The sequence below is a fragment of the Microtus ochrogaster genome, linkage group LG7_11 (genome assembly GCF_000317375.1).
Source record: "Microtus ochrogaster isolate Prairie Vole_2 linkage group LG7_11, MicOch1.0, whole genome shotgun sequence".
NCBI lineage: Eukaryota > Metazoa > Chordata > Mammalia > Rodentia > Cricetidae > Microtus > Microtus ochrogaster.
This window is the reverse complement of record NC_022032.1, coordinates 14835984-14857321: the sequence shown is the minus strand read 5'-3', so window position 1 is coordinate 14857321 and position 21338 is coordinate 14835984. Positions and strand designations below refer to the sequence as shown.

The 21338-nt window shown below is 38.5% G+C and overlaps 1 protein-coding gene across 2 annotated transcripts in view; it reads right to left on the bottom strand.

Moving 5' to 3' along the window:
* Micu3 (mitochondrial calcium uptake family member 3) overlaps window positions 1-19530 on the bottom strand; it is a 74518-nt gene extending 54988 nt beyond the window's left edge. For both annotated transcript variants that reach the window (XM_005362538.3, XM_026786906.1), the window contains exon 1: window positions 19147-19530. In XM_005362538.3, coding sequence (XP_005362595.1) covers window positions 19147-19509 — 363 coding nt within the window. In that variant the 5' untranslated portion in view covers window positions 19510-19530. The remainder of the gene's footprint in view (window positions 1-19146) is intronic.
* Window positions 19531-21338: the final 1808 nt, after the last annotated feature.

The window sequence follows — 21338 nt, the reverse complement described above, 5'->3', positions numbered from 1 at the left end:
AAATTAACAAATACATATCTATTAAAAATACATTAGTAAAACATAGATGCAGAAGTGATAGTGTAAAACATAACCATGTGTCCTTCTAGAATGGGACATTTCTTTTTAATGATTTATGTTTAATTTTCAGATACACATATTACAGACTGTTTGACATAAAATTTCGTCATATAGCCCTTGATGATATGGAATTTGCTATATAGTCAAGGTTGGCCTCAAATTTATCAAGATCCTGTGCTAAGATATCTAATTATTATAGATTACTCAATTTTGTGTATAGGAAATAAATTGAAAACTGAAAACAGAATGTTCAACTTTCAAACCACTAGAAAGACAAAAATCAAAAAAATTGGATTCAATCTATGCCAAGGGATACAAGCAAAGAAAGATATTTATAAAACAGCAAAAACAATGCAAACATGTTCCCAATCACAATAAATAGATCCAATCTAATGACAAAAGACACAGCAGAAACATATATTCATAAAACAACAAAAGGAAACGCAAACATGTTCCTAGTCACAATAAATATGACAGTGCTAAAATGCCTCATTAAAAAAAATAACCTCTTGGGATTAGTGGGTTTGCTCATTAGTACAGTGAAGGTTTATTATGTACAGGATACCCAGCACACACAAATACAGAAAGAGAAACTATCATATAGTGCTTTTCTACACTCCATATAAATGTTCCTTAGAACTTGCACAGTTAAACACTATTGGTAATATCTGAAAATACATGGAATTAAAGGCTAAAAGTATTAAATGGGACAATGAAAAATTCATAACTAACCATGAAATAAGTAGCTATAGATCACTGACTAACTGCTAAAGAAAAGTATTATGAATTAAATGAATCAGAGTTGAGTCTTTGATAAATCTCAGTTAAAATGGAAAGAAACCACATGAGAAAATCTGAGTAACAGAACATGTATGGTGATTATTAATATTATTTCTAATAAATAGGCTATATAAACTAACCATTTATCCACTCTTCACAAAATCATCAACAACATAAAAATGTGGATGTTATCAGTCTGGGAAATAATTAATAAAAACTTCATAAAAAAGAAGTATTAAGAATTAAAGTAGAAAGTTGATTTCTGTATGACATTAAGATTTTAAAAATATCACAATGATTTTCAACAAGTTGCTAAGCTTACTGAAAATAAAAATAAATCACCCCTGTTACTTGGGAAAAAATGTGGAAGTTATATCAGTTTATAGTAGATACTTGCAGATAAAGATAGGGGTATGTAATTCATAGTAAAATTACCTGCATGAAAATGATAAAATCAAACTCAGAACACAAGAATAGGTGAAAGAACACAAGAATAGATAATTTCTAGAAAAGAAACTTTAAAAAGTTCTCTACCACAAGCTGGTCATGGTGGCCCATGCCTTTAGTTACAACACTCAGGAGGTTGAGGCAGGTGGATCTCTGTGAGTTCAAGGCCAGCCTGGCCTATATATAAAATTCAGGCCAACTAAGGCTACACAGAAGAACCTTGTCCTAAAATAAAAATGTCTCTACTTCACTAATCAGGAAAACAGAAAATAGCTTATACAAGCAATCAGTGGACAATATTAAGTGAAGGTGGAATATAGAAGCCTATTGCTAATTGCATATGAAGTGTATCTTGGTAAAACCAATTTAGACAAGAATGTGGACAATGAAATGGATACAGTAGATTTAGGGGTGATATAAAAAACAGTGGGGAAAATAGTTAAAGAAAAGTTTGTCTTAAATTTTCTTGTTTATAGATATATATGTTTACATGTAGATAAAACAAATTTTAAAATGGTGTATTTTCTTTTTAAAAAGATTTGTAACTTTCGTTGAATTTGTTCTTGACAATTTCAGAAATTAAGGCCATGTTGATTACTTTAACTGTCTCCCTCTCAAACCTCCTAGCCACTCCACTAAGCCCTCTCCTCTCAAAACTCCCTTTCAAACACCTTCTCCTTCTGAGACTCACTGACTTTAACCAGAATCACCTGCATGATCATGGGTTTAGAGCCCAGTGGACATCTCAGTGAATATGTTAACTAAAGATGCTGACTGCCCCTACCATAAAATCCTTCTATAAGAAGTATTCACTTCATCTGGGAAGGGTGGCCCATGGGCCCTTCTTCATATACGACTGACTGCCTGCTGGCGGACACAGTATTGTGTAGGTTCACTGTAGACATCCACAGTTGCTGTGAGGCTATGACTACATTGGCTTTGCCATTCCCAAAAGTCAATATTCACAGCCTTTCTCCCTATCTTCTGGCTCTTACATTCTTTCCGTGTCTCTTCTGCAATGATTTCTAGCCTTAAAGGTGGTGGTGTAAATGTCCTGTTTTTCGACTAAGCACTCAACTGTTACTTAAGAATAGTGTGTTATCTTTTATAAAAATATATATTTGAGATTTTAATTACATTAGTATATTATCTTTTCACAAGCAAATAGAAAATGTATTAGTCTAATCTTGAAAAGAATTAACAACAGTCTATAGAGGCTGTCACCAGGGTCATAGAGACAGCAAACGAAGTTAGGACTAGATGTCAGTTGTTTTGACACCCAATCCAGTATTCGTTCCTATTACACAACTTGGTATATTGGAATAAAAGTACACTGCTTTTGCAATCCTTCAGGCTTATGTTCAAATGTCAGCTTTACCACTTTCTATTTAGGTAACCTTGGGAAAAAACTATCTTGCTGAACTTTAGCTTTAAAAGAGATAGATACTAAGCCTACAAATTTTAAAGACAAAGCAAAAATTAGTGAGAATACTTTCTCTGGTAATCAAGATCTTATTTGGCTGACTCTTGAAATAGTCTAAATGCTCAGCTTCATGTCACAGGTTTAAACTAAGTCTCTCTCTGTTGCTGTAGGTTGGATGCTCACTACATTTGTCCATGGGGATAAAATTATTCCAGCTGCCTGCATTTCATTGAGCATCTCACCTGCCCTACATTTTATCACTTTTCTCCCAGCCTCACTCACTTCCAAACACCTAGCCCATACAATGTGCAGATACTCTTTACTTCTTGAGTCACAGCTAGATTTCAAGGCAAAATCTTTAGCTATGCACTCAAGCACGGCCAGACAGGCCTGGCTGTACAAGGCCTCTGCTGCGGCCTCAAGATGAAGGCCCCATTAGGCGTCTGTGTTGAAAGCCTGCTCTCCGGAGAACTGGAGAAGGTGGGGCCTAAATCAGGAAGTCAGTCACTGGGGGAGTGTTCTGGTAGTGTTGTGTCTTATTCCCAGACCTTTCTCTCATCTCACTGCTTCCTTTCTGCCCCGACATGAGCTTCATGCTTCTGTAGCCATGGTGTTCTGTTTATGGCGGGTCCTAAATAAAGGAGTAAGGGCTATATACTAAAATCTGTGAAACCTCGAGCCAAAATGAATCTTTTAAGTCAGTTTTATATATACTTTGGTATACAGGCTCGAAGACAGGTTTTCTAGGAGGCAATTAAAAGACAGGAACACAAATATAACATCAGTGTTTACACCATTTTCCCCTAAGTGAATTACCCTGTACTTACCAACTATATTACTCAACTTGAGCTGCCAAAACCAGTCAGCGCAAACAGCAGACATTCATTTCTAATGGTTTGGGAGGTGGAATATCTGTTTGATTATAAGGGTCCTCTTACTGGTTTGCAAATACCCACTTTCTGTGTCCTCTCTGAAGAGGTGGTGATGCTATCTCCATGTCATCATTTAACCTTGATAATTCCTGAGCAGCCCAATCTCTGTCACAGCCACATAGGTCAGAGCTTCAAGATGATTTGTGGAGGCCACCAACGTTCAGTGCATACTGCCAATCAGAGAGCAACTCCTCTGCCCCTTTCTCTACACTCTCACACAAACTTTAAAGTCAGCAGGTCAGTCTTACCAAGTGGGCATTTTACTCTGCGAATGTTATAGATCACTTGAAAACAAACAAGATAGTTCTTAAGATCACACCCGGAATCCTTGGCCACGTGGTCCCCAGCAGTGGAACTGCCTGCTTCTTTGACCTATGTCAAGGTTAACTAACCAACAACCTCTCTTGAAATGCCCCAGGCTTTGGGAAATCCACTGAACAAATGGCACCCTACTGGTAGGATTTCACACAGTCAGTCCAAGAAAGCCAGTCTCTATCTGTTAGCCTTGGCCCAGCACCTAGAGATTCTGTGACTACTCAAATTCTGACCTAGGCAGAAGGTTTCCTCCCAAGTCTGCTTATTCCTGGGGTATTCTTTCAAATTGTAATCTCTTCTTCATAGCTCATCCCTCACAGAGATGATTTTGTATAATATTACAACAGTTGCCACATACCATTAGACATTTGTTAAAAACCACAAATGTGTAACACTAAGAGTGTAATTTTAATGTGTATATATTTATATCTATCAATACTAGGGAGTAATAGTTTGTAAATATAAGTCTATCAGTTGTATCAAACATATCATGCTGCCAGATACTAGTAGTAGGAGAAACTGCATATGTAGGTATATGAAAAATCTTTACTTTCTGCTACATTTTGTTGTGAATTTAAATCTGTTTTTAAAATGGCCTGTTATTTTGCTTTGTTTTTGAAAGAAGATTATTGCTCTTAAAAACTACAGTACACTTAGGGAGCATATATTTCTGAATAAAAATGTAAAAATATCAAAATATTAATTTTTAGTTCTGAAAGATAAATAAACTACTTCTTAACTCTTAAGTTTGGAAAGATTATATAAAAGCATATAAAAATACATGAATGAAAAAAGGTATAAAAATTTAAAATAATGTTCGTTTTTTTCATTACAGAACTCATTGAAAACAATGTTTATTGTTTTTATTTTATACACTAGGGATTGGATGCATGGTCTCGGACATGTTATACATATGTTTATATATGTGATATATAATTTGTTCATTAAAATTCACATATTTAAATTTTGCTAGTTCTTAAAATAAGGGCTTTAAAGTTAAGTTATATACCTTAACTCATTTGAGCAACATTTTTATCACAATGATCTAATTTTGTTCCTTATGTCTTTATTGAAAAAGTTTTTTCTGTACAATATATTCTCATAGTGGCTTCCCCTGCCCCACCTCCTCCCAGATCCTTGCCATCTCCTGACCCACCCTATTCCACGCCTCCCTTCCTTTCTCTTTCTTGAGAATACGAGCAATCAGGTTAACAAACAAAAAAAATCCCACTAAATCAAATTTTTTAAAAAGAAAAAACCCAAGAAACACACACACACACACACACACACACACACACACACACACACACACACACAGCTTTGTGGTAAATGGGAATGATTACAGAGAAATCTTTTTTTTCCCCCCGAAGACATGATTTCTCTCTATAACAGCTCTGTGCTGGAACTCACTTTTACAGACCAGGCTGGTCTCGAACCCACAGAGATCCGCCTGCCTCTGCATCCCGAGTGCTGGAATTAAAGGCATGCACTGCCACCATCCAGTTAGAGACACAGTTTTAAAGTAATGACTGAAACACAACTCTAATTTAGTTCTTACCACATACTAAACTACGCACCCAGCGCTTTTCTTATGACAGGATCTTACTGTCTAAACCGGTCTCACGTTTACAGTCCCTGCCTCAACCTCCCAAGCAGCTGGCTATACCACTGTTTAGAGCTTGAATAAGTTCTAAACCACAGATGATTTAGTCTTGGCAGTCTATTTCTATCCATCCTACTGATGCTTTTGTTTTGTTTATCTAAGGGTTATTTAAATGTAATAGCAATGAAAGCCAAAGAGAAATGATCTGGGACCAAGTTTATAAAACCTATTAAGTTTATAAAAACTGATTTGAATGACAGTTTGTGAAGAGTTTTCTGTATAACTCAGGATGGTTTTGACCTAACCATGCTGTGGTCTCAGGCTCCCAGGTGCTGAGATTATAGGCATGTATAGCCACACCCAGCTAAAACAGATATTAAACTAAGAGTTACAGGGAATTGTGGGATGAAAATAAAATTGAAAAAAAACACTAACCAAATAAGATGCTACTTAGCACTAAAGATCTTTATAGGTAAAATGAACTTCATGGATTCTAATCCCATGATACTTCTGAAGGGATGAAACAATCTCCCTGAAAGGTTAAATGGTTTAATCATTGTCAAAGAGACAGACAGTGGCAGAGAAGGCAGAGAAGTCAGTGTTTTTATATATCCTATCGTATTTGAGAAGTGTTTGTAAAGGCACAGTTAACACACAGTTCTAAGTAAGTTTTTATAATTTTACTCTTGCAGACTATTTTCTTTTCTTTTTTTTTTTTTTGTTTTTTTGTTTTTCAAGACAGGGTTTCTCTGTAGCTTTGGTGCCTGTCCCAGAACTAGCTCTTGTAGACCAGGCTGGCCTCGAACTCTCAGAGATCCTCTGCCTCCCGAGTGCTGGGATTAAAGGCGTGCGCCACCACCGCCAGGCTTCTTGCAGACTATTTTCAGATGCTTCTTTAAACTACCTACGAAAATGCTGGAAATGGCCTCAGTATGAGATAGGTACCAACATAAGCAGAGAAAAACTTGTCATTCAAAGAAATAGATCAAATTCTTTTAAGCTCTTGGCCTCCAGGATCTGCACAGCTTTTGCCAGGGCAGGCTCCCAACTTGTCAGCAGATCATACAATGCTCTTGGGAAATGACTCTAGGACCATCGAGGTGTTTAATTTAGCAAAAACTAAAGTCAATAAATTTCTCCTACTATGAGGAAACTCTGGAACTCAAACAAGAAAGCAAATGCCACAGTTTCATTAAGCCAGTGGGAGTGTACTTTTATAGACTGATATTATCAAGGAATGAACATATATAGATATGTACACATACATACACACACCTATATGTTATATCTTATATAGTTATATTTGTTGCAATTCTTAGACTTAGGGTTTTATCTATTTTTATCTTTTAACACTTTTTAAGTAAAAAATAACATTCTTAAAGTGAAAGCCTAAATATTAAGACATGATATTTGAAGTGATTAATAGAAAAACTACATTAACTCAATGAATTAAAAGATATTTATTGAAAATATATAGACAAGAAGTAGAGGAACATCGAAACAGTCAAAGATTTGTCAATTAAGGAAAATAGTTGTTCTTGATAGCTAAGACAACATGCTGTATTTTCTCACAAGAGAATTTCCAACATAGTACTGTGTCAATTTAGAAAAAGAAAACTCACTTTCAGTGTTTAAAAGATAATATATGTTCATTCTAGCTTCATAGCGTTAGATGGACAGTCAATACGTTACTTTCAGTGTGGCTCAAACAGGAAAAACAGACTTGGTGGTAACTGAAAATGGAAAAGGGTGATTACCATATCGTGCACTGGAGGAAAAGTTGTTTCATTTTGAAGTGGTTCATCATTAAGGAAGATTCCACCAATTTCTAATCTAACCTGCTTCCCCTTCTTCATAAGCATATAGCTGGAGTATATTTCTCAATACCTTGCACTTAGATTTACACATATTATCAAATTTAGAAAGTGTAATAGCATGACTGGAATATATGTCATTAGCAGGCCTGATACACATTTATGTTCTCCTGTTTTTTTAACCTTGTAGTTATGTATGATATCAGCATTCTGATTAATCTTGGAAGCTGTTAAAGAAAACAAGCTTACCTTACTCTCTGAGTCCCTGAATAATCAATCATATGGAAGATAGAAATATAAAGAAGTCTTGTTAACTATATATCTAAAACAATGATATTAAAAGATTATATTGTGCATTAACTTGATATGGGTCTTCAAGATGATGTGAATTTCTTAATGGGAAACAAAATAAAAACATATCTTCATGGAGAAGATTGTTGTGGAATGAATATTTAACTAAGTAAAGATGTGTTATATTTGTTTTGCTGCAGAGTAGTTTTTAACTATGTAAAGATGTATTGTATTTGTTTATGTTGCATTTGTTTAACAATGTAAAGATGTACTGCTGTTTCAACTTGATTGGTCTATTAAAAAGCTGAACGACCAATAGCGAGGCAGAGGAGGAATAAATGGAGCTGAGGGATAAATGGGAAGAGACAAAAGGGCAGCTAGCAAGCCAGATATGGAGGAAACAGGAAGGCAAGATGGACAGTAAGTTAAGGAGGTAAATGGGCCTCAGAGCAGAACATAGATTGAGAGAAATGTGTTAATTTAATGAAAAAAAGCTAGCTAGAAACAAGCTCAAGCTAAGGCCTAGCATTCATAACTAATAATAACAAGTCTCTGTGTCATAATTTGGGGACTGGGATTCAAGAAAGTTTCCTACAGAAGAGAACATCTCAAGGAAAAGAAAATCTTCCTGGAATGTGCACTAGTCCTTATATTGGTCCAATAATTCTCATTTACCTTTAAAAGTCCACCTATCCCCAATAATTCAACATATTTAATTAAGTTAATATGTTCTCTCTCATTTACTAACCAATTTCTGGTAAATGATGATGGAAGTACCCTGTTCACGTCTGTCTCTAATTTCGCCTGCCATGTGTATCGGCAGTCCAGTGACTAGTGCGAATAAAGGTGTGTGCACTAATTCTATATTGACTACCCCTTTGCCTTAGCACTTGTAAGCATTCCTACTCAACTGTTAAGAGGACTTCTATACACAACCTATGATCTTCCTCACCACCCCACGTCAGAAATAACTCGAGTGTTCATACAGATTGCTCATTTAGTAACAGCCTCAAAGCTCACTGACATCCTACTATCAAGACGTAGGTTCAGGATTCTCTGAGTACCCAGTACCACCCTATAGCTAGAGTAGCTCTAACTCCTGATGTATCAACAGAGTTGACAGCAAATGCAAATATATGAATTGTGCACTTTTCTCACTAGCTTCACAGGGAAAGTTCTCTTCTGTGGGACTAGAAGAAAGGAAGCAAGTTGAGAAGTAGGCAAACCTACTTGTGAAAAAGTAATAAATTGAGAAAATTTATATCTGATAGATAATTTCTACCATAAACACAAAAAGGGACCATGTGCCTGTATTAAGAATAGTTAAGGAGATTCTGGCTGGAATGTTGGGTGGCACAGGTTTCACTTTCTCAGAATTTTGGACAACATGGAATCATACCCGACCCCAACTAGACTGTCTCTGTCCCTTGTCTTCCCCTTACAGTCTTTCTTCCCAGCCAGGACTTGTGCATGTGGGTGTCTCAGTTACAGAGTTTTTGTTGCTGTGAAGAGCCATCATAATCATGTAACCCTTAGAAAGGAAAACATTTAATTGGGGCTGGCTTATAGTTCAGAGGTTTAGTCCATTGTCATCATGGAGGGAAGTATAGTGGGATATAGGCAAATATGGTGCTAGAGAGGTAGCTGAGAGTTCTACATCAGGATTAGCAGGCAGTAGGAAAAGAGAGTGACACTGGGTCTGACTAGAGCATCTGAAACCTCAAAGCCCACCCCAGTGACATACTTCCTCCAATAGGCTACACCTACTAGTGTCACTTCCTGTTGACCTATGGAGGACATTTTCATTTAAACTACCACATAGGCAAGTACTGCCAGTGGCTACACTCCTATCCTTAGAAAGAATTTCTGGAGAAAGAGAAATGTGAGTCCTTATTTGACAATAAAATGCCAAACTATTTTTTGAACGTGTACAAGTATAACCAGTGTAGAAGATCTAAGTTGTTCCACATCAATGCTGACTTTTACTATAGCTTACATTTGAGCATTCTAGTTGGTAAAAAGAATTCCTCACTGTAGTTATAATTTGTATTTCTCTATTTTAGTGGTGGTAAATACCTTTCCATGTGCTTGTCAGCCATTTGAACATTTTTAATTTACCTGTTCACTTTGTCTAGCAAAGTCTGGAGTCTTTTGGCACCAGTCTATAGCCCGCCGCTATATGCTCTGCATAGTTATCCCACTGGATGCTGTGTTATGTCTTCTGCCATTCCAGAACTTCTCTGTCTACTCCCCCTTCTGGACTTTACTTTTGTTTTCAAAATCAGTACTAAGACTCATTCCTCTCAATATTTTTAGGTTTTATTTATTACATCTAGGACCCTAATATACTTGAACTAACTAGATTCTGATCATGTCATGAGGAAGAGAATTTTATTTTTGTTTGTCACAGAGTATTTTAATAATGTCACTTAAGCTTGCATAAAATTACCATTCCATATTTAGGACAGACCTTGTTTTACTCTCTTCCTTAATCTCCTATAAACAGTGTGCATATAGAAAATACAAATCACATTATACTGTCAGATGTGCAAGAGGATGTAAAAAGTTTAGATGACCATATCTGAATACAATATATTGTAATAGAGTGGAGCTATCTTAAAAGAACTGACACATGTAGCTTCTATCATATCCTTTCTGGGGAACAGAAAAATACAAAAATCTTACCTAGTCAATACAAATTATCAACTAGACAGGTTTCATACTAATAAAAAACTAGAAAACAATAGAAGTATTTAAAATTCCTGTATATTGGAGAGGTTGGAAGAAAATAGCTCATAAAGAGAGTGACACTATTAGGAGGTGTGGCTTTGTTGGAATGGGTATAGCTTTGTTGGAGGATGTGTGTCACTGTGGGGCAGGCTTTAAGGTTTCCTATTCTCAGAATACCACCCAGTGACTCAGATGATTTCCTGTTGTCTGCAAGAGGTAATACTCTCAGCTCCAGTACTACATCTGTTTGTACAGCACCAAGTTTCCATTATGATGATATGGCTTGAGCTTCTAAAACTGTAAGCCACCCCAATTAAATGTTTTCCTTTGTAAGAGTGGCTGTGGTCATGGTGTCTCTTCACAGTAATAGAAAATCCTAAATAAGACATAAATTGGTACCAGGGACTGGGGAATTATTATGATAGGCTGTACCATGTATTTGTTTGGAGTAATTTAAACTTTGGTACTTTGGGTTTGGGAAGCAACAGAATGTTTTAAGTAATGCTTAATGGCTATATGTTGTGGAATATTACTTGAAGATATGATACATTTGCTTATGCTGTGGAATATTTGTTTAATGATACAACTTTTTAATGTTGCATTTGTTTAACTCTGTGAAGGTGTGTTATTTTGCCTGTGTAAAATGCCTGGTTGGTCTATAAAGAGCTGAATGGTCAACAGCTAAGCAGGAGAGGGATAGGTGGGGCTGCCAAGCAAAGGAATAAATAGGAGAAAAAGAGAAAAGGGGGAGTGATAAATGGAGAGGAGGATGTCAGAGGCCAGCCCCCCAGTCAGTTACGGAGTAAGAAGTAAAGAAATTTATATAGAATAGAGAAAGATAAGCCCATAGGCAAAAAGTAGATGGGATGATTTTTCTTAAGAAAAGCTGGCTAGAAATAAGCCAAACTAAGTCCAGCTATTCATAAGGAAGAACAAGTCTCTGTATGATTATTTGGGATTTGGGTGGTGGGCTCCCCAAAGAGTAAAGAGTAAGAAACAAACAAAACATCAATAAAAACATGGAAGACAGTGGTGCTGAATGTCATTGATGAATTGTGGGAACTTGGCTCAAGAGGTTACAGAGAAGAATATGGTTATGTTTCTAGTGAACATTCTTGTGATATTTTGGTGAAGCAAGTGGCTGCCTTTTGTCCTTGTCTGAAGAGTCTACCTAAGGCTAAAATGAAGAGTTTTGGATTAATTTTACTTGCAGAAGAAATCTCAAAACAGCCTAGAATAGACTTTTCATGTAGTTTGTAGTGGTAATTCTAATAAGATTTAAAATGAAAAGAAGCAAGCTGAGCAGGGTAATACAAAATAAAAAATTTGAGGTGAAAAAGAGCACCAGGAAGTGGAATGCAGCAAAATTCTGTGTTCAAGGAGATAGATGGATTCAGAACTGGAATAATGGGCAAGGTTCCACCTAGCTAAATTTAGAGTTTGTGAAAAGAAACTAAAGAAAAGCTTAGAGACCTATGTGGTAGGGTACACCTTTAATCCCAGCACTAGAAAGGCAGAGGCTGGCACATCTCTGAGTTTGAAGCCAGCCTGGTAGACAGAGCAAGTTTCAAGGTAGCCAAACTTAGGCAGTAAAAGACAGTTCGTGAAGATGTAATTGAACGAGAGGGCCATGCTCCAGTCGCAGCCAACAGTAGAACGTGGCAGCTTTGGCCATAAGGTTTTGGCTTTAGATTCAAGGAAAGAAGGAAGGAGTTGTGGAATAAAGCTACTGAAGCCAGGCCTGTGCGAAGGGTATTTCTGAACTGAGGTCTAGAGAGGCCACTGTGTGAAGCTGAGAAGTTGAAGTCTGGATTGCTTTGGTGACCCCAAGATATTAAAGACATGCCAGAACTGTAGGGCACCTGCTGAGGAAAGTTGCTAACAGGGTGTGGAACCAGTCCAAAAGAAAGAAGAGTGTTTCAGTCAAGAAAGCTGAAGAGACTTGGAGATCTGAAGAGTGCTTTGACATCAGACATGGAGTTGCTGAGTTTAGAGTGTGCCCACCTGTTTTCAGTGTAAATTTTGTCCAGTGTTTCCTTGCTATGTTCCCTTCCCTGCATTTTAGAATGGTAATGTATATTCTGTGCCATTATATGCTGGAAGTATATGATCTGCTTTTTGATTTTGATTTTTACAAGGGAATTACAGTTAAGAGATTGCCACGTGTCTCAGAAAAGACTAGATTTTGAAACAAGTTTGAGACTGTTATAGACTGTAGGAACTTTTGAAGGTGAACTAAATGTATTTTTGCATTATGATATAGCTATAAGCCTTTAGGTGCCAGGGAGTGGGATGCGAAATGACCCCCAAGAAAATAACCCTCAAAGGAAGTGACACTATTGGGTGTGGTCTTGTTGGAAGAAATGTGACACTGTGGAGGTGGACTTTGAGGTCTGTTTTGCCCAAGCTGCCCTCAGTATCTCTGTCAGTGAACTTCCTGTTGCCTTTATCCATGACCCTCTTGGTTTTCTTTCCACATGTCTGGATCTTATTTCTCATAGCTGCACTGCTCTAATGGTCAGTTCTTTAAGTCACTCATGCTTTTCCTTAATCTGCTTTGCTGTTCACATAGTGCAAACCATACCATTCTTTCTTACGATTTTTAATACCTGATGATTCCCAACTTCATGTCTATCAGACAGACAGCTCTCATGAGAGTCTGACCTATGCTAACTGGAAGTTTTCCTTCATCATTACCCTCATCTCACTCTTTAATAATTTTAAAAAATTATTTTATTGATGGTGATACTGGGGTTTAAACTCTGGGCCTCCTAGGTGCTAGGCAAGTACCCTGCTACTATACTACCCACCAGGCTTCATTTCCTTCTTTAATAGTTCCTATTAATTTTTCACGTCTTATCTTAATGGTACTTATTCCAGGAACATGCATTTTTAAGGTGTGGAGTCTAGGGTATATTTCTTTCCTGTGTGGTTCCATGGTACATTCTATTTTTCCCATCACATCATTCATTGTATTGTGGAATATTATAGTTATTTGAACTCTCACTAAGTTATAAACAGAACATCTATGAATTTTATTTCATTTATCAACCCCTGACAGATGCATACCACCACATTATCCCCTAATAAATAATCTATGAATAAAGTATTTAAATGAACAATGGACAGATTGATATATTTATTGTACTTCCAAGTGGAATGTGTAACAAAAATTTTGGTACTGTATTCGTGAAATTAAGAGCAAAAAAATGTTTGATACAACAATTTAAAAAATATTAATCACTTAGGGCTAGATGCACAAATTAATAATTGAAGATGTAATTTGTTTGCTCATAAATTATTCAGAAACAATTATTTACAAAGACTTATGGCCCTTACCATAAATGATCACCTCTAGACAGTGCATTATTCTTTAACATATCAAGTGCAATGGAAATGTTGTGCATAATTTTAAAAAGAGAAAAATGGGAAGTGAGGGATGGTCACTGTTTCAGTCTGAAATGCCCCTACATGCTTCTCTTTTGAAAACTTCTTCCTCAGCTTGTGGTGCTTTTTAAGGAACTCTAGGTGAGGTGAGGTCTAGTGTATATTAGGGATGTCACTGAAGTGAGTCTATGATGGTTTCCACTTGGCTCTGTTTTGTGGTCCACCATGATGTCAACTGTTTCCACATGTTTTTGAACTGTGATCAGACTGCTATGTATGCCTTCTCTGCCATGATAGGTTGAAAACTTTCAATCATAATAAATCTTTGCTAGCTTAAGTTTATTTTATGTCAGATTATATGATCAAAGTGATGCAGAAGAAACTAATTAGAGATGAAAGGAGCCACTTGCTGACACAATTACTAAATTGATAGTTATTATGAGCCAGGTGGTCAGAAGTCTCAATACATAATTTTACATGTGCAACATCTCAAAGTAAGAAAAGCATAAAAGCATTTGCTTGAACACTAATGCTGAAAAATACATAAGGATGCATATAAACAAAAAACTTTATTATATGCTTAGCGTGGTAGGAATAAAAGTATAGATTTTGTACTTGCTATTACAAAACTTATAATTATTCTGTTTATACTTGCTCAAGCTATTATAACCTAAGTGTCTATTCATTAGTCCTCACAGTACATAGTACAGCATTATGACTTGTGGCCTGGGTTCAGTTTCTAGCATCAGTAAAGTAACAGTATATTATGAACAACAGTCACTGTCAATTTTCATGGGGTGATGTGCAATGGGCTTTAATTTTAACATTCATATGCAAAATAGTCTCTGAAATTAAGGCCCACAAAACTTAGAAGTGACTCTGAAAACTAAAACCGCTCTTCATGGAAGATTAGAGTAAAACATCCAGATACAGTATGGTGGCTTGAAAGAAAATGACCCTCAAAGGGAGTGGCACTATTAGGACGTATGGCCTTGTTGGAGTAGGTGTAGTCTTGTTAGAGGAAGTGTGTCACTGTGGAGGAGGGCTTTGAGGTCTTATATATGCTCAAGCCACACCAAGTAAGACAGTCTACTTCCTGTGGCCTGTAGGATGTTGGATTCTCAGCAACTTCTCCAGCACCATGTCTGCCTGCACACTGCCATGTCTCAACATGGTGAAAATGGACTGAACCTCTGAACTGTGAGTCAATTAAATTAAATTAACCTCAATTAAATGTTTTCCTTTATAAAAGTTAATGTGCTCATGGTGTTTCCTCACAACAATAAAAACCCTAATGAAGACACATAGTTCTAAGTCTTATCCAAACAATGTGGCTTCTCACAAATTATGCCTCAATAAGAAGAAAAACTCCAAAATAAACAACAGCCCTGAAGATGAGACAGCATGACAGAAAACACCTTAGAAAACACTGTGAATTCAGGTTCAAAACATTGAGATACCTCTGTATAAGATGTATAAGACATCCAGGGTTATAATGTAGTCTACCATTCCATGTTCATCACTAATCACTACACTTTATTTTTAAACATTCCTTTGAAGATCACTACATCTGGAGGCGAGGGTCAGCAAGCATGGGAAGAAGTCAAATACTAGCTGTCTCTCATCGGCAAGACTTGACTTATACATCAGCATGAAATTTCCACACTCTTTGCTTCCCAATGTTGGCGCTGGGTGTCTGTTAGGTGCTGGGGAAAAAGTGAATTGAATTTTCCAAAGAAGTGCTTTAGAGTGCTGTAACTTCAACTGGTGTTAGGAATCGGACATTGTTTCTTCTTTATATTTATGGTTGTGAGCCTAGCCTTTAACGGCTGAGCCATCTCTCCAGCCCGACATTGTTTCTTCTTGAAATGTTTGTCTTAGCTTGATAAATTCAAGGTGAAGGAAAAAAGGAAAACTTGGTAAAGATGGTAAAGTAGCTCACCTTAATTTTTCTACAAAGCATGTGGATGAGTTACTTTTCTGTTGCTATGATAGGATACTCTGACAAAAAGCAACTTAAAGGAGAAAATGGTTAATTGGGCTTAAGGTTCTAGAGAGGTTACAACCCATCACTGTATGTGATGTAGCAGAAGATAGTCTGGCAGGAAGAAGGGTGATCACATTTCATTTTCTCACAGGAAGTAGAAGGAGACTAGGAAGTAGGGCCAGGTTATAGAATTCAAAACCTACCCAACAGACATAACTTCTTCTATCAAGGGTCTACCTTTTATAGATTCTATAACCTTCCCAAATAATGCTCCAGCTGGGGATCACAAACAAGGCTGTTGAGGATATTTCATATTCAAATGTATATATGCATATGTTATCACATATATATTTGTATGTATATATGACAAAATACCATATGACACATGAACTCATAAATGCAACAAAGTATGGGATTAGTGTAATTGTTTTAATGACTTCTTTAAAGACTTTTCCTCTTTAACCTTTGGAGTATCATTCATTTCTTTAAAATTATTAAAGATAAATTATATAGTCAGTCTCTAAGAGGGTAGCTACATTTTTTCTTAAAACAGTCCAACCCCATGGTGGCTAATGCTGGTTGTCAACTCAACAGGATCTAAAGTCACCTAGGTAACAAACCTCTCAGCATGTCTACTAGGAAGTTTATCTAGACTGGATAATTGGTATGGAAAAAAAGAAACACTGTGCATGACACCATTCCATGCACTGCACTGAATAAAAAATCACACTGTGATCTAAGCATGAGCAAGCATCTTTTCCACATCCTGACTGTGGCTTCAATGTGACCAGCCACCTCACATGTCTGCTGCCAGGACATCTCCACCAGAAGGGCTGTCTGACACTGTGAGCCAAGATAAGACTTCGCTTTCTTGCAGGGCAGTGGTGGCGCATGCCTTTAATCCCAGCACTTGGGAGGCAGAAGCAGGCGGATCTCTGTGAGTTCGAGGCCAGCCTGGTCTACAAGACCTAGTTCCAGGACAGGCTCCAAAGATACAGAGAAAACCAGTCTCAAAAAACAAAACAACAACAACAAAAAAAGATGTAACTAATACAAACCCCAAATCTGGATGGAGTTGAAAGAATAAATATTTCTTCCTTCAGGTTGTATGCCGAACCTAGTCTTCTAAAAGTGAATGATCTTTGTAGTTAGTGTAGCTAGGCTGAAGGCTGGTTATAATGCTCTGTGAATGCTTTTTGGTTTTAATTTAAATTAGCATTAGAATTAAATTAGGACATCAGGCTTAAATTCAGACCCATAGTAGTTCCAGAAAAGAAAAAGAAGATAAATAATATAAGAAACATTACTAGAAACTTTTTGTTTGTTTCGCTTTAAAGAGACAGTTTCAATGTGTAGCTTTGGAGCCTGTCCTGGCACTCATTCTGTAGACCAAGCTGGCCTCAAACTCACAGAGATCTACCTGCCTCTGTTTCCCAAGTTCTGGGATTAAATGTGTGTACCTCCCAGCTACATTATAAGAAACATTTAAACATGAATTTCTGTAATGAAAGGCCTTTAAGTACCTAACACAAGCAATGAAAAAAGTGTTTAAGTCAAAGCTCATTATGGTGAAAATTTTAATATTCAAATAACAAAAAAATATAAAATGTTTTATAGAAGGAAAAACTACAACATGCAAAAGGTGTGACAACTATAATGTTGAATCAGAGCCTATGGGAAGGGTAAGACACAGGGCTTCAGGATCATTTTACTTCTTAAGTAATACACGGATTGTGTACAACGGAAGCAATAATAATACAAACAAATACATATAGATAATAAAGGGCTGAGGAGATTATTCAGTGGTAGAGCACTTGTGTGGCTTGCATGATGCCCTGGACTTGACCACCAGTAACATAAAAAAAAAACAAAAACCATGAAATATGAATGAAGGCAAAATAAATCCACTGACTGCTTATTACACACCAGCTGTTCCATTCAGCTCCAAATACATTAACATATTGAACTCCCAGAGCACTCTTTGAGGCGGTTAGTCTCTTTCACAGACACGGGAGCTGGCATTGAGTCATACAGACTTCATCTATAATGGCACAACTAGCAGGTCCGAGTCAAACGTCTGGCTTTCTGAGCACAGTCAGGTGATAAGGTCTCGTAAATCTAAAGTCAATTTTTAAAAAGAAGAAAAGAAAAAAACTATGTGCATGCTCCCTACCTTGGTAATCTGTTTCCAGATCAACTATAGTCAAATAAAGTTCTTGCATGGTCAATCAAGATGGTAATGTCATGCTGCTCTCTTAAGCCACAAAATAACATATCTGTTCTGTGGGGATCCAAGGTTGAGGGTGTTTGCCAGTACTTTATGTTTTTTTTTTTTGTATAAAATTAATTTACATAGTGTGTTTGATTTATCACTAAACGAAGGTGAATAGTGTAGCATATATTCTCTAACCTAAATGCACAGCCAACCTTCACCCAAACCATACCAAAGAAAAAAAAAAGCTGTGTACTTGTATCGGCTCACTATTGTATACTTACAGTACAAACACTATACAATTTTAATAAGGTTTAAAGGGACACAGCTGCCATTTTCCTAAATTATTTTCACCTAATCTAGTTTTCTATTCTGCTAGTCCTGGAGTGGAAGTATTTTCAAGACCAAGTTTCTAAGCCATTTACATGACAATTAAATTCAGAGCTCTGACAAAACAAAACAACACCAGGCCTCTTGCCCTGCCTTACCTTATGTCACAAACTACATTACAGCCCAACATTTTCATGTGTCACTTCTGCAGGAGTTGGCTCCATTAATAGTTTTACCATCATTCCCGTCCTATCTATCTTCTGGTTTGTTTTATTTACTACTCCAGGGATTGAATAATTTTTCCTTTCTTTCCCAGTTTGGCAGCATCTTTCATGGGATTTCCATACACTAATGCGGCAGATTTTGATCTGTTCTGACACCTTCAAAACTCATCCTGTACTTGCTTCTCCTATCATTTTCTCCTTCCTGCCCTGCTCAGTCGGTCTCGCCCTCTTATTCATGCGGCCCTCCATCACGTCTTTGTTTTTATGCCTGTCAAGCCCATTATTTGTGACACGTGTGTGGTGAGGGAGGGTCTGGTTTGCATTTGGTTGCTCGACGGTCGCTGCAGCAACCTCTATGGTCCTGATGCATCACTGACAGCATCACCCACATCTTCGCAGCATCCCTGTGAACAGGGACGCCTGGCGTTGATCTGCGTCGCTTACTGAAGGTTGCCCACTCGCTGTCAGCATCCTTATTGCCTCCATAACCTCCACTGTCCAGTGTCACGGTGACCCCCGCCCCTCCAAGCCCTCCCTGGGCAGGTCGGACACCTGGCAGCCCAACTCTCTGCTGTCACCTGCCAGGGGCGCGCACGCGCTCGGGCACTTACCGTCTCCTTAGCAGCAGCCACCGGGATGGGCAGCAGCCCCCTGGCCCGGGGCGGGTCTTCGGGTTCTGGGGCCGCTAACTCCGAGGGCTCTGCTCTGGGGTCCCCATACAGCTGGTAGCACACGAGGCCAACCAGCCCCCCGCCTGCCGCCGCCGCGATGCTCAGCTCACCCCAGCGCCGCCGCCGCCAAGCCGCCTCAGCCACGGCCCCCTCGTCGTCGTCCTCGCGGCAGGAGAAGGGCCGGCCCGACAGCACCGGAGCCGTCCCAGCAGGCCGCCCCCACGGTGACAGGAAGGGCTGCTGAGGGCCGAGAGTCGTCGAAAGCCGAGGCGGCGGCCACAGGAGCCTCCGGAGCGCAGCCATAGCGGGAGCCGCTGCCCGAGCGCGGGGGGTGGGGGGGGGCGGAGGACGGGGGCGCGGGAGGGGCGGTGCTGAAACCTCGCGAGAAGTCGGGGCGGGGCGAGCCCGTGCTGCTGCCGAGCGACCGTCGCCGCCGCCCGTGCCCTGCCCGGAGCCGCTTGGGGATGGCAGCGCACCCGGGAGAGCTGTGGAGCCCCGGAGAGGCCCGGCTCTTCAGTCGTCGTAGCTAACGGGCCCCGCATCCCGCGGTACCTGGCAAGGGGACCCGACCCCGGGGAACCGCTCGTGGGCGGAACTCCGGGAGCCGAGGCTGCGGGGCCACCCGGCGCCCCTCCCAGAGGCGCCCGGCTCCTCACCGCGCCTCGTCCTTCGGACACCCTGGGAATGACTTGTGGTTGTAACTTCGCGTGCACAGCATCGAGGAAACAAAGTGACATTCGCTTCAAGTCATAAAGACTGCATTTCTGAATTTAAAATAGATGTTTCGACTCCAGAATGATGGTTTCTGCACCTTGGGCAAGGACAGGCTAAAGATTTATAGTTAGCGTTAATATTTTTTGGGGGGACACTAGTGTATGTGATATTACGCCAATAAAACTGTCGAGTATGTGAAACAAAGGGTTTTCAAAAATTCTTAAGGCTCCGTTTTGTCCTTTGTTGTGTGAGGCTGCTGGTGTAACTGTAACTGACATGTGCTGTGCCCTCTTTATTTTGCTGCACGTTATACTTTTGCGTGCACATTGTCAATGTCAGTTTTATGGTTGGCTTAGGTTTGCTCTGCTCTTCATGTAGAATGGTGCCAGGAGCCCCTGAAATGTTTCAGATGTAGGACAGACAATAAAGTCCAGTAGTTTCAATTAGTTGGTTATTATCCTTGTTATAAACTGTCAGAGGCAACCAAAATAAAGTTTTCTGGCCTACATCCTTCTACTTCTGTACCTCACCCCTTACCCACAAGTAACCTATTGCATATGCTGCAATACATTTTGCTTTCATATAGGCTCATAGAACTTTACTTCCTCAAAGCTACTAAAAATGGTAAGAAAAAAATGTCTATGACGTATAAGGACAATATCTATTTTAGGATATTATCTGTTTTTCCACTTAAGCCTGTTAATGCTGCCAGGAAGACTCCTTACTTTTCCCGTATATTTTTTTCTCAAAATTTTTTTTGTCATCTCTGAATTCTGATGTTTTTAGATTTCCCAAAGCACTTACTTCCCAGAGGCACATAGCAGTGTGTGTAATTTATTCTAAACTTGTCTTCTTTGAGCTGAATGCAATTTCCTGATATTTTTGTAATTTTCCAACATGAGCTATTATTAGAAATCTTGGACAGACTAGATTTTTTTATTTGTGGCATGTTAAAAGCTAAGAAGCTTTGAAAAGAAATGGGAAAGAATATATACTGTTACTACACATGAGGAAAACAATGAGTTAGCAAAGATGACGTTATATGTATATGACATATGCCCATAGTTATCTATTTTCTCCAGTTTTAATAAACTTATAGGTCATTTTCCCCCCAAGCATTTTCTCTGGGGAGACACAAATTCTCTTGTAAGAGTGACAGAGTACTCCAGTGTGCGATAAAAATGTGTCATTGTACCCAGAAGTTATCTAACTTCCCACACCCTCTTTCTTCTAAACCCAAACTGTTAAGAAAACTCATTGTTTTCTTATATGCTCTATAACAATAGCCACAGCAAAATAGCCAAATTGTTATCTCTATAGATAGTGTCCCAAGTTTATTTATCAAAGTAAAAGTGATAAGAAGCCATGGTATCAAGAATTTGGGCCTTTTTGAAATTTCAGATACTATGTTTAGATAA